The sequence below is a fragment of the Acipenser ruthenus genome, chromosome 2 (genome assembly GCF_902713425.1).
Source record: "Acipenser ruthenus chromosome 2, fAciRut3.2 maternal haplotype, whole genome shotgun sequence".
NCBI classification, from domain to species: Eukaryota; Metazoa; Chordata; class Actinopteri; order Acipenseriformes; family Acipenseridae; genus Acipenser; species Acipenser ruthenus.
The window spans coordinates 3,856,766-3,871,048 of record NC_081190.1 but is presented as its reverse complement, the minus strand read 5'-3'; the positions used below and the strand labels follow the sequence as shown (position 1 = coordinate 3,871,048).

The following is a 14,283-nucleotide window of genomic DNA, read 5'->3' as shown; positions in this document are numbered from 1 at the left end:
GAGTCAGACGACTAGAAACGTAATAGTTCAGGTAATACGTCTCCCTGTCGAGCCCGTGTCTGCTTCAGTATGTTAAACTAACTCAATAACAGAACAGCCCCACAGAACACAGTGTGATATGTCAAGCCCCTGAAGTACTTCACAACAGCACTGCTTTTTGAACACATTACTGTTGCAAGTTACTCATTCGATGCTTAGGAGTGGCAGTAGGGACTGAGATTTCTTTAGGATGTCAGTTTAGATGTCTATTTTCCAGACTACATTTTTTCCTTAGAGTCAAGTGAAGCCCAAGTTCACTTCCTGTGTTAAAGGTCATAGAAACCCAGGGGTGCAATCATCTGAAACATGAAGAACAGACTTACAGCAGTGTGGTAGAGGATACAGAAGTTCCACAGGAGACATAGGGAAAAGAAAATTTGAGAAAATCTACGAACAAATAAAAATGGACTGTTGTTCTGGAAATGGGAGTCACAGTATATACTGATGCACCATAAAAACGCAACAGTAAGTTTTATATCAATAGCTCATTGGGCACATAAATAATGTTATTTACATTTTAAATAGTGAGCATGATTGAAGGCGGCCTGTCTGCGAGAGAAGTTGCCTAGAGAATGAGATGTTCTGCTTCAACAAATCAGCAGACTAGTCCAGTGAAACCAGGAAAGCGGTTCTGTGAGGGACAGGCCATGTCCTGGAAGGCAGAGGGTCACCACACCGGCCCAGGACCGTCATGCTGACTGTTACGTTGTTCAAACCAACCGGAGGGGGAGTGGAAATGTGATGATGCAGGGAGGAATCTCCCTTAACACAAGAACGCCTTTGGTGCAGATTGAGGGCATCCTTACTGCTCAGCAATACATTGACCAAGTCCTTGAGGCAACAGACTTTCCGTTCCTGCAAGCCAATCCGGAAGTGTCGATTTTCCAGCAGGACAAAGCAAGACCACACAGTGCTAGGATTACAATTGCATGACTTCAAGAAAACAATCCAATAGAGTCCAATAGAACATCTGTGGGACCAAATCACCAGTGCCATCCACAGGAGACAACCACGTCCAGCCAACCTTAAGGAAGAGTGGCGGAACATTCCACAGCACAGGAAGAGTAGTGGAACATCCCATAGCAGTCTATCCAGGGGCTGATTAGGTCTATGCGTCAACGCTGCCAGGATTGTGATAATGCTCAGGGAGGTCATACCCAATACTAACTTTGTAATTTTTTCATTTTGACAGTGTGTCACGTTTCATACTGAAAACTTATCATGATTCTTTGATATCTAGGTTTAAAATATTTGATTCAATCCATTAGACCTGAGTGTTGCGTTTCTTTTGTTCATCACTATATATATATATTTATTAGCTCAAAGAGCCAGCAATATATTATGTTTGGTTATCAGACCTTTATTATAAAGAACTAGTTTGGTCAAAACAATCTCTGCCGTAGCTGATGTGTTTAATTTCGTGTTTAAATACTGTTGTGTGACAATACAAGAAACAAGAAGACACACATGGAACCTGGCTTAGCTGTTTGACTACTTTGACGACGGGTCCTGATAAAACAAGGCTCTTGGTTTTTGCTCCGTGACAGTAATCATCAGAGCTCATTAAGAGACGCGGTACTGCCCTTGCTGTGGCGCAGCGTCTCGATCAAGGCTGGTCTGTGCCCTTGAAACAGTACACCCAGACGCGGAAACTGCAGTTTAGGGCTTCTTCACACATGTTTATTAAATCAACGAATAAACAAAACACAGGGACAAAACAAAAGGGTTAAAACAAATCACTTCTAAATAAACAGCACCCATGCTTCTCTATCACGGTGCAATATAGACAGGGAGCACTACCTGCTGCTCTCGCTCTCACTCCACTGAGGCTGGGCAAGCGCCTTCACTGAACCCTCTCTCCGCACTGCACACCAAACAAGCATTTCATTGTCTTTATATAGCATGTGGCCATAATTGACAAGCAAGCAATCACACTTTTCAATAAAGCAATTAAACAATGACCCCAAACGTATTAAACTATGTGGGCAGCAGTGTGGAGTAGTGGTTAGGGATCTGGACTCTTGACCAGAGGGTCGTGGGTTCAATCCCAGGTGGGGGACATTGCTGCTATACCCTTGAGCAAAGTACTTTACCTAGGTTGCTCCAGTAAAAACCCAACTGTATAAATGGGGAATTGTATGTAAAAAATAATGTGCAAAAGAAAATGTAATTGTATGTAAAAATAATGTGACATCTTGTAACAATTGTAAGTCGCCCTGGATAAGGGTGGCCATTTTGGCTCCATGCTGTTCCTGTCCTGAGCCAAGATGGCTGCCAGCCACAAAAAGCCACACGTCTCAGTGTGCTGAGCCTCTGTTCTGACACACTTGCACAGCTATGTATGTACTGCAGAATGCGGTTAGAGAACTCTCTAATGAGACAAGTCCACCAACATTTTTGTAAAGCTGATCTACGATATTGAAAACAGATGTTTAAAATGTTATGCAAAGCAAGATTTTTAGAATAAAAAGATTAGAAATTCTTGTAATGGATTAGAAATTCTTGTAATATCTGGAAAGAGGCGCACATTATATTGAGAGGATTCAGGTTAAATGACATACTTGACTGTGTTCCCAGTCCCATTCATCGTTAATAGACCGGGAGTGCTGAATAAACTCCTCACAGTACAGCCGGAATGTCTGCTCTCTCAAGCAGACATCTTCAGCACTACCCCAGTCACGAGACATCTGGATAAATCAGGTCACTGCCAGCAGCTGCAGGTAAATAGGAATACTAGAAAGAAAAAAAACAAAACACATGTAGACAAACATTTCAACTAATACCATACATGCAATGAAACAAAGATATGTGCTGTACCAAAAAATACTTTATTTGTCCTCTGGGTAATATTATTGAACAAACAAAAACCATTATCAAGTTTCATCCAGAGAATCATACGGCTCTGTACCAAAATGATCTTTAGGTACCTCAGAAACATGTGGTCTCCATCTTTGATTAGTTTGTTTTTTGTGTTGTGTATTAAATACAAAAAGGGTTAATTTCAACTGGACATTAATACGATATCTCTAGTCAGACTTGACCTAGAGAATAATAGAATACAGTTGCGTACCACACACAAAGCCAATATCTCAAATCGATAGGTCATCATCATCAGGAAACCAAAAAGACAGATGACCACAATGTGGCAGACTGTACGGAGTTGAAAGGTCACAGTAAAGCAAGATTTCTCAAAACCAGCAACAAAATGACGAAACATACTGTATAGACCATGAAGCAAGACAGAGACAGTTAGAAAATGAAGGGATTCAGAGGAAACACTCATCACAGGTACTGGATTCATGAAAGGGTCCCTTAAACATTTCGAGAATGAGTGGTGCACGATCAACAAGCAGTCAAGAGAAAGAGATGAGAAGGTTGGAATAAAATTCATTTGAAACCTGTCATGCAGTTCTCCTGTATGTGCTGTATAGGTAAAAAAAATAAAATAAAAGTGTAGTTTTGAATGAAACACTTTAGGGCAAACATGCATTTTCACTGGAGAGTGAAAATAGTCCTCACCCCTTCAACTGCTTCTTTCCTGTCATTAACCAACCAGCTGCTTCCCCTGTTGACTGACATGCTTTTCAGCCAGTAACATGCTTTGGTGAAATGACCAAATGAGGTGAAACAGCAATTGAGAATTTCCCTTAATCTAGTGTCGTACCAGTTTAAATGTTTTCAATTCAAACTACAAGATTGCTATAAAACGTGTTTCTTTCAAAACTGCACATTTGATATCTAGCAGCTGGAAGACAACATAAGATGTGCGTACAGTAATTCTACTGTTAGCAGCAACCACCTCAAAGGATCAAAACTGAACTCACTCAACAGAGGACGCTATTAGTTCAGTCAATCAGTGAGCTGATTTTCTTTTCAAATATTATTTATTTATCCCCCGTCTTCCTTTTTAGACAGAGAGGATCAGACCACAGCCAAAGACAAACATCCTAGCAAGTCTACAGCACAGAACACAGAGCACATTCACAGATCTTTAACTCATTAGTGATTTAAAAACTGCTTTTCTAAAAGTCTGTTTCGATGGATTACAGAAAAACATCAACTACAGTCTAGAGAAATGTCTTGAATATCAAACCCTGCTGTAACACTCAATACCTCCACCACTGGACGCGTGGTAAGGGAGGTGAGTGAGAGAACTTGTAAAGGGGCAGTTTTTTGTTAATTTTTCACTTGCTCGCCATGCGTCCAGTGTGAGGAGAGCTTTACATACACATAAACTAGCAACTTCCTTGAGTGACCATGACCTGAATCAGGTACGTTAAAACACTGAAGCAAACTAAATGTGACTACACAACTATCAGGGAAGAGTAAACGGACAGAAATAAGCCTCCTGTTGCATAGCAGTTTCACCCATTCCAGTTTTACTACAAGCTTGATTAGCTACAGTGTATCGGTACCAAGCTCAGGTGTGTTCTATTAAACTCCTAGTAAAACCAGGAGTGGATCAAACTGCTAGGCAATGGGAGTCTTATTTCCATCCCTGTAGTACCATATCCACACTACCTGAACAATGAGCAATCACCATACACTGAAACCACTCAACTGCCAGCATTCCCACAATCACGTCTTCAACACAGGGAAATCCTGCATTGTTTAGGCAGTGTGGAGAGAGTATACATATTATACTGAATGTGTGAGGTCACTGTGAACAGTCATGGACCTGCCCTGTACAGCATATTCTGACAAACAGGTGGAACACGAGTAATTCATCATTGAGCTTCCAGCCGAGTCGGGGATTCCCATCAATTAATCAATGACCTTGTTAAACTGGCTGCTGAAGGCAAAACCACTGTACCACCCTTCAGCCACAACTCAGCTGTAAATCTGGTCTTTGTCAAGCCTGCTGTTGTGACAGTAGAAGTGCAGCTGTTTCTTCTACTACAGGAGCTGATATGATGCTGGAAAGCCAGTGTAGCATGGTTATGACTGGACATGTCTGAAATAATGAACTGGTTTTCACTGTGGATTCTGTTTGCAGTGCCCACTTCAAAGTACAGTATGGAAGACAAATTGCTCTGCCACCACACACTTAAATAGTAAAGCACTACAAAACAAAAAAGACCTACTAGAAATGTTTAGTATTGAACTTCTTCCAGTCATGTTAGGATTTTAAAAATGAGTGTGTAAAAATATGGATGACACCACATGCTTAAAACATGCATTCCTTGCAGTCACTTTGTTTGAACCACATGCGTAGGCCATTCTACTCACCCAAAGTTGTGTGTGTTTTAGTTTGGATCAAACTTTCTGAATGATTATAGAGGCTTATAGTTTGAAGTTCTCTAAATCCCCAACTGGAATTGCTTTAAAGTACATCAACCTGCAAGATTCAGCAGGCAATACACGCACATCACTTCATCTAAAAATCTCGCAAATCTGTTCGGAATTTGGAAAGAGATTTTATATATATATATATATATATATATATATATATATATATATATATATATAAGCAACACGACTCTGAAATGAGCTTTCAGTTTGCATTAAATCGTGTAGCACCGTGAAGCAATTTAAAAGCCATCTTACAGATACTTTCACAAGAAATAAATATATCAGAGTCTCATTATTTCTACCAACTCTCAAGATTAGCACTTGGGTGATGCGTCCATGCTTTCTACACCAGGAGAATCAGAATGCAGGCTGCCAGCTGTGCTGCTGGCACAGAGGCTGGGGTGGGGTGGGGGGGCGGGGGAGGCACGAAAGTCTCTCTGTTCCATTGTTACTATTGCCATGGCTACCTGCTTCCCTGCAGACAGGGAACGGTCCCCAGACACTGCATTTTTGCCACTCCTCACAGAGGCCAACGAGGGCCATCAAAACCTCTATGGGAGCAGCAACTAGTTATTGAAAAACAACAATCCCAAGCAATGCCTCTATGAGATGCCTCAGTTAGAATCGTGCTGTGAGATTTAATCACGTTAAACTGAACAGCATCCAGTAAAAAAAATAAATAAAAAAGATCAAACCGAAAACACTTTTTAAAAGACTGGTATTGCGTAAATGTACGACTGCACGGAACAATTGAAAATGTTTATGAATTTTTGAGGACTACGGTTTACAATCATTCAATAACAAAAACATTTGTATTCTTCTGTTGCTGTGTAATGTATACTGCCGAACAGACACAATGTATCTTTTGAAGAGTGCAGAATTCTAGTGCTTTGATGGTCTCCGATACGGTCTTTGACAGTCAGTAATGTCCCCCCTGGCAGTTTGTTAACGGGTCTCTATTGTACTACTTTGCATATGCCAGTGGTGGCCAATACATATGATTTATGAGGATCTTTGGCCAAATCTGAAAAATTGTTCCTTGCATGCAAAATATCCAAAGCCTAAACTACTTTTGAGCAGGGCTGATTGCATAATACAATAAGAATCTGCTTCATATTGCACAGCTGGGAGTGTATTTGCTACATTAAAACAACAATTGTAAAACAAATGCCAATACTGTATAATAACCATTTCTGTTTTCACATTTCTGTGTGAGAGAGACTACATTTTAGTAACAACCGGCCTGAAGTCTTAAAAGAGCAGAACAATTTCTAATCAAAAACTGAACGCAAGGTCTTGCTGCAATATGCCTGTGTGAAGGTATTCAGGTTTCAAACAAACAAATCTAACTGGAGCTATAGATATGAAACCAAAATAAGCGCTTTTCCTAACATCAACTTAAAAAATGAACCAACAGTTTAGGTCTTTTTCTTTCTTTAAAAGATCATGTGTGGACCACACCACAAAGATCAAAAATATATTTCACAGGATCTGACCAACTTACAAAAAACTTCATAGTACTGCTGTAGCCTGTGTACTTTTTTTGAAGTTCTGGAAAAAAAATTTATTCAAGCTGGTAAACAAGTGGTTTGTGAGGTTGTCTGTGCAACATTATAGCTGAAGTTATACGCCAGGATCGGGGAGTTGAATGATAGTTTATATCACAAGAATGGCACCCACCAGACAGTAATGAGCTTTCTGTTTACATTGGCTTTCCTCACATTGCATGTTCTACCAGCCCCAGCTTGGCAAGCTTGAAGTAAACTTGATTTTTTTCAACCATATGAAGGATAGTGGAAAGAGTGAACATAACCATTTGTATTTAATTTTTAAAACAGCTTACTTACGTTCTTGTAGATTTTAAAACTGCATTACGTGAACTTTGTTTTTTTTTTTTTATTTGGTTGCTCGAGTTTTGAAGTAATCATTACTAGAACAGTATTCCACGCCATGTAGATCCATTCACTAAACAGGGTCACAAACGTGTCATTTTAAAACAGATTTACCTTTTAACAAACACGTATTTTCATTGAAAACACCTGTTCCTACACTAGGTTAAGAAAGATCTTTTTGAAGGCCTTGCTTTTAGACGGTTTTGCACTTTCATGGTCATTTCACCTGTAGTGTTAAACTGCTCTTTCCTGGTGGTAACCAACCAGCTGCCTCCTCCAATGACTACTATGCTTTGCAGCAAGAAAGATGCAGGACTCTAGGTCAGGGTTAATGTTGATGAAAGTCAATGAATTGACCACACAATCGTGTATGCTGTTTGAGTGGCTCCATTCTAGCTGCCTAGCACTGGACTGACTTCCTCGTGACATTTCAACTCTACTGTCCCTGCCTGCGATCGATCGATATAGACAGAGAGAGAGAGACATGGAGTGATAAAGATTGATACAGAAAGGAGATACAGATACATAGATAGATATAGAAAGATAGAGACAGAGATGGAGTGCCAGAGAGATAGAGATGCAGGGGAAAAATAGCAATCAATATGGGATCAACAGAACCCAGAACCACTCCAGAGAATTGCAATCATCATAAAAAAGGCATGGGAAAGGAGAACACATACATAATCATGGGCATCCGAAGCATCTTGCTCTTTAAGAGAAATTCAACAGCCCATGCTTGTTTCCTGTGTATGGCATCACATCACTTTCGTTGCCCATGTATAATGCTGTCTGTTGCCATAAGAGTGGTTATTAGATTGACGAAGTATGAAGGGGTTGATCTGATCTGATTATACGCAGTCAGGCTTTTTAGAGCATTTTACAGCATTGGAGAATCACCCTGGATAGAATGAACCACCTGGGATCCTGGCATTACCCCTACCTGTACAAGGAAGAAGCTGATGCGATCCACTTAGAATCCCTGAAAATGTTCCTCAAATGCTCTGAAATATTGATTTTTGTTTTTATTAACTCTATTTGAATTTAAATCTAGAAAATAATAATATTAAAGTTCCTTAAAATGAATTGTGTTTAATTCAATTGAATTTCGATATTCCAAAACTGAAGAAAAGCATTGCAAATACTTCTACAGCAGATTTCCTCTTCCTCTGCTGTCTGCCTACTGTAAATGCTGGACAGGACACCCCACCGCATGCTCGAGTAGGCTAGCAGGAAACACACACATGTGGGAAAGCGCAGCAAAATCTACAGCAACAGCCCACAATGTACAATTAGATAGCGGACGTGTGGACAGCGTGGTCTTAATCAGTTTCAAATTAGACCCTTTCTTGGCCCATGGCTGGCTTGAAAAATAAAAAGGTTGTCAATACAGTAGACAGTTGACAATACACCCCTTCACAGAAATATCAACGTGATGCTTGCCTGCTCATCTTTTCTGCATACGTGTACTTGAAAGGTGTCTGTAACCTGGCTCTGACATTGGTTCCATAGGAAAAACTGAATGAGGTTTGAAGATCCGTGGAGGATAACAAAGAGGATTTTTTTTGGTGAGCTTGTCCTGTTCTAACATGTGTTATCCATACACTTCCATACAAATCGTGCCTACTGTATTCCACAACACATGGCAGAGAAATCGCATTCACGACATCAACCATGCCACTTTCAGTTTTTACTGCGCTGTACTCTCAAATCAGCATGGCTGAAGTCCACCTGCTTTAAAAAATATAGCCTGAGGCACTTTTTCAAATTCCATTCAACTGCAAAGTCCATTCAAACGGTGACATTACAATCGTCCGAGTACCTCCGCCACTAAACGGTATTCTCTTCAGCAACCTTTTCCCTCTTTTCAAAACAAAAATGGACAAGGGACTAAAAAAATGTTGGTAATGATTAGAAAACAAATACAGCTGGATTGTGTGCCTGTAAATTAATAGTAAAGCAGTATATAGTGGATTTATAGGACTGCGCATGTCTGTGTAGGAGTTATATCAGCACTCGCAGCTCGTAACCAGGTCTCTGCTTTCAGCCTCAGTGCGTTCACTTCTATTCGTGCTCATATTACCCACATACACAGACGTTCACCGTCCTGTAACCCTGAAATAAACAACATTTTATAAAGATCCATCTTGCACAAAACAATGTAAACATTTATATCAAATGACTTGCTAAGCTCAAAGCCGCCAAATCCCTAAAATAGGAATTGTGCAATAAATATAATACTACATGCAGAGTTGACATTCAGAAGCTACATTGACAGTGTTAGCCCTCAGGTACATTCTCACTGCCAGGGCAATACTGGGAACTGATTCTGCGCGGACTGACTCCAATACAATGTGTTCAAACTAATTAATTAACACTGTGGTGAGACCCAATAAAATGTGTTACAAGCCCTAATTTATATTAGTCCGAAACTTTGTTATTTATGATTCTTTACTGCCTTTTATCCTTAAAGAAGTCACTTGCCTTGCAGTTAAATAATTTATGACTCATTCTGCTCCTTAGTAATAACACCTGTTCACAGTTGTTTAATCAAAGCTATCATTATAAAACTATATACTGTACTAGTACTCAAAAGAGATTTATAACAGTGAGTTATATATATATTTTTATGCAACAAGCAAACAAGTATGCCAGTGACGTACAATCCTTTGCAAGAGCTCCTAATACAATATTAGAGCTATCGCAGACAAGAAGCTCACATGACCCACAGCCACTGTGTGCATCGGGCAGTATTGTGTTGCTCGGCCCCTCTCTGTGAGAGGAGTTCATGATAAAAGCTCTAGAACTACAAATGCAGAGCCTGGCTCTACCCCACGAGGGCATGCATCCCTAGCAGGCATTGGCGCAACTACCAGGGGGGTTGAGGGGAACATGAGAAGAGGGGCAGCAGGTCACAAGTAGGCCGTGTCTGTTATACTGCCCCCTCCTTAGGGCCGAACGCCCCGTCAGCCTATTGTCCATGGTCCATGACAAAGTCCAAGAGTCTTTAAGGTCATCCAGGTACTGGACACAGGCATTTCCACAGAACTCCAGCTAACACCTGCTCCATCAGTCTCTTGAACATTGCTGGAGCATTACACAGTCTGAAGGGCATGACCGTTAACTGGCCAATGGAGAACGTGGTCTTCGGCCGTGCCTCAGGAGCCAGCTTGACCTGCCAGTAGCCGCTCTGCAGGTCGAGGAAGCTGAACCAGCGAGAGCCCGCTGTACTGTCCAGGGCAGGGCCTCGTCGATTCTGTGGAGGGGGTACGAGTCCTTGCGGGTCATTGCATTAAGTTACCTGTAGTCTACACAGAACTGCAGCGACCCATCCTTTTTCTTCACCAGCAGCACAGCAGGTGCAGCCCACCGGCTGGCTAATGGCTCCATTACCCTGGCAGCGGCCAGCTCTTATGTACAGTGCCTTGCGAAAGTATTCGGCCCCCTTGAACTTTGCGACCTTTTGCCACATTTCAGGCTTCAAACATAAAGATATGAAACTGTAATTTTTTGTGAAGAATCAACAAAAAGTGGGACACAATCATGAAGTGGAACGAAATTTATTGGATATTTCAAACTTTTGTAACAAATAAAAAACTGAAAAATTGGGCGTGCAAAATTATTCAGCCCCCTTAAGTTAATACTTTGTAGCGCCACCTTTTGCTGCGATTACAGCTGTAAGTCGCTTGGGGTATGTCTCTATCAGTTTTGCACATTGAGAGACTGAAATTTTTGCCCATTCCTCCTTGCAAAACAGCTCGAGCTCAGTGAGGTTGGATGGAGAGCATTTGTGAACAGCAGTTTTCAGTTCTTTCCACAGATTCTCGATTGGATTCAGGTCTGGACTTTGACTTGGCCATTCTAACACCTGGATATGTTTATTTGTGAACCATTCCATTGTAGATTTTGCTTTATGTTTTGGATCATTGTCTTGTTGGAAGACAAATCTCCGTCCCAGTCTCAGGTCTTTTGCAGACTCCATCAGGTTTTCTTCCAGAATGGTCCTGTATTTGGCTCCATCCATCTTCCCATCAATTTTAACCATCTTCCCTGTCCCTGCTGAAGAAAAGCAGGCCCAAACCATGATGCTGCCACCACCATGTTTGACAGTGGGGATGGTGTGTTCAGGGTGATGAGCTGTGTTGCTTTTACGCCAAACATAACGTTTTGCATTGTTGCCAAAAAGTTCGATTTTGGTTTCATCTGACCAGAGCACCTTCTTCCACATGTTTGGTGTGTCTCCCAGGTGGCTTGTGGCAAACTGTAAACGACACTTTTTATGGATATCTTTAAGAAATGGCTTTCTTCTTGCCACTCTTCCATAAAGGCCAGATTTGTGCAGTATACGACTGATTGTTGTCCTATGGACAGAGTCTCCCACCTCAGCTGTAGATCTCTGCAGTTCATCCAGAGTGATCATGGGCCTCTTGGCTGCATCTCTGATCAGTCTTCTCCTTGTATGAGCTGAAAGTTTAGAGGGACGGCCAGGTCTTGGTAGATTTGCAGTGGTCTGATACTCCTTCCATTTCAATATTATCACTTGCACAGTGCTCCTTGGGATGTTTAAAGCTTGGGAAATCTTTTTGTATCCAAATCCGGCTTTAAACTTCTCCACAACAGTATCTCGGACCTGCCTGGTGTGTTCCTTGTTCTTCATGATGCTCTCTGCGCTTTAAACGGACCTCTGAGACTATCACAGTGCAGGTGCATTTATACGGAGACTTGATTGCACACAGGTGGATTCTATTTATCATCATTAGTCATTTAGGTCAACATTGGATCATTCAGAGATCCTCACTGAACTTCTGGAGAGAGTTTGCTGCGCTGAAAGTAAAGGGGCTGAATAATTTTGCACGCCCAATTTTTCAGTTTTTTATTTGTTAAAAAAGTTTGAAATATCCAATAAATTTCGTTCCACTTCATGATTGTGTCCCACTTGTTGTTGATTCTTCACAAAAAATTACAGTTTCATATCTTTATGTTTGAAGCCTGAAATGTGGCAAAAGGTCGCAAAGTTCAAGGGGGCCGAATACTTTCGCAAGGCACTGTATATGGGGAATGACATATCAGCAGATGAAATGGTTTGTAAACATAAGACAAAACGTGCATGTTAAGAAAGCATGAGAACTGCTAAAACAATGTGGCAGTGAAACACTGGAAACTAAACTTGACAAGACTCATGGAATTCAGTTGCGAACCAAATATATAAATCAGTAACTCAAACGATCCATTGACTATACAGTAGAAAAGTAACACTTTACAGCACCAGTAAGAGGGCAGTGGTGGTGCACAAACCAACGCTAAGCTGTGTCTCTACAGCCAAGCAAAAAGCCAGACCGGCTCCTCAGCATGTGTGGTTAGAGAGCTTTAACCTCACCTCCCAAACTAGGGTCAGAATCTGTAACAGCAGCGCATTGCACAACACTGTCTCTCACACTAGCAGCCAAACCAAAACTTACTGACTTGTATCTTCACAAAGCCTGAGTGTAGTTTAATGAGGAGCACGGCCCCATGCTCGCGACGCTACACATGTCCTTATTATTATTTACTGATACTGCACGGCTAGCTATCTCCCGTAACACGCCTGTAACACATCATCGGCTGAGTTCACAAGAAAATCCATGATTAGTGCTAATCGTGGTTTGTAAAATCATGTCGTTTAAAAGCAAAAAACCAAGATAGTCAGACAACCGTGCAACACAAGTTGATAACTGAATGCATTAAGTTATACTACACTGCTTGTAGATGACCGCACGTTTGATGTCACTTTTAACTGTCCCTTTACTTTGGGTATACAGATATCTGACTGCTATTGAAAAAAACAAAAATGCTGACACTAAATGCAACACATTCCATTTGCTTTACATTAAAGCCCATGCTTTCTGTGTTACACTGTGCTTCTCATGTAGTTTTGTAACACGGTGTTTTGCAAGGAAACAAAGGTTAAAACACGTCCCGTCTCCAAACTTGTGCAATCATCTTTGAAAAATGCAGATGTAAACAAAGCACGCCTTTCAACGTAGTTGATGCAATAGTGGCAGGACTGTGCTGCTTTAAAACGCATTCATATTTGCTACCTACATATAAACTGACCCCATATGCGTTTATGCATGTTTTAAAAAATGGATACACGCTTGCAACACTCACGTAGAACTTTCGGTTGACAAAACATTCGGCACATTCTTAACTTCCGGGACACCGCTCCTGCAGAGGGGAGTTGAGAGAAGAGCAAATGCTATTCAGCAGGTCGGTTTCAAGTCGCCCTTGCTGGGGAATTACTGTAGACTTGGAAGGTTTCTCGAACGCAGTAAATGAGTAGGGGAGGCACGCTTGCACAGGTTTCTCCCCAGTCACCGTAAAACGTGTCTGTGTCGGCTTAAGGGCATCTGCAACAACGTAAGTTCACATTGATTTGACTGATGTCTGTTGTGTGTGTTTTCTAAATATACGCCATCCGATTGTTTCCGTTATAAACTTTTGTTTACTGAGGCGTCACCCGTCAACCGAGAAATGGCACCCTCCAAAATGTATTCTTGGGAAGACTGAAAGTCGGGGTCAAGAAACAGCTGTTGAAGTTAATGTTTCTCCCTCCCACTCCGTCTGACTGAGGTGCCCTGCCAAGACGAAATGGATTAACTAGCATCAGCTTTCCTTTTCGGGGGATGAGCAAAAGCCATTCATCATGTAGCCTAAGCATTGCAATGCCCAGTGTCGATACGAGGGGCTGCCAGTCAGTACTGTTTCCAGTAGACGTGTGTAATATACTTTAAACCACCCTTTGAAATGATTCTGATATATTCCACAAAGAAGCGTCACTATATTCGATGCAACTCATCGAGCTTTTCCTACCACAGTATTCCATCTTTTAGTACATTCTACCCGTATTGTTATAAGAACTTTATAACAGGGCTGTAATTACATATTTTCTGAAGGATTCAGTAACCATGATTTAGTATATATATATATACTTGGGGTTCCAGTTCAAGGTCATTTAGTGCAAGTGTATCCTTGTGCTATAATTGCAGAGAGGAAATACAAGCAGTGAAAATACACAGGAATGCAG

The 14,283-nt window shown here is 41.2% G+C and overlaps 1 protein-coding gene across 2 annotated transcripts in view; it reads right to left on the bottom strand.

Annotated features, from left to right (window-relative positions):
* LOC117974038 (ubiquitin-like-conjugating enzyme ATG10) overlaps positions 1-13,524 on the bottom strand; it is a 59,672-nt gene extending 46,148 nt beyond the window's left edge. The window contains exons 1-2 of one of the 2 annotated variants that reach the window (XM_034928285.2): positions 13,368-13,524; positions 2,601-2,772 (exon numbers count right to left, since the gene is read on the bottom strand). In XM_034928285.2, coding sequence (XP_034784176.2) covers positions 2,601-2,726 — 126 coding nt within the window. In that variant the 5' untranslated portion in view covers positions 2,727-2,772; positions 13,368-13,524. Of the gene's footprint in view, positions 1-2,600; positions 2,773-10,521; positions 10,662-13,367 lie in introns of those variants that run through there. The other variant, XM_034928286.2, reaches the window with a different exon arrangement.
* Positions 13,525-14,283: the final 759 nt, after the last annotated feature.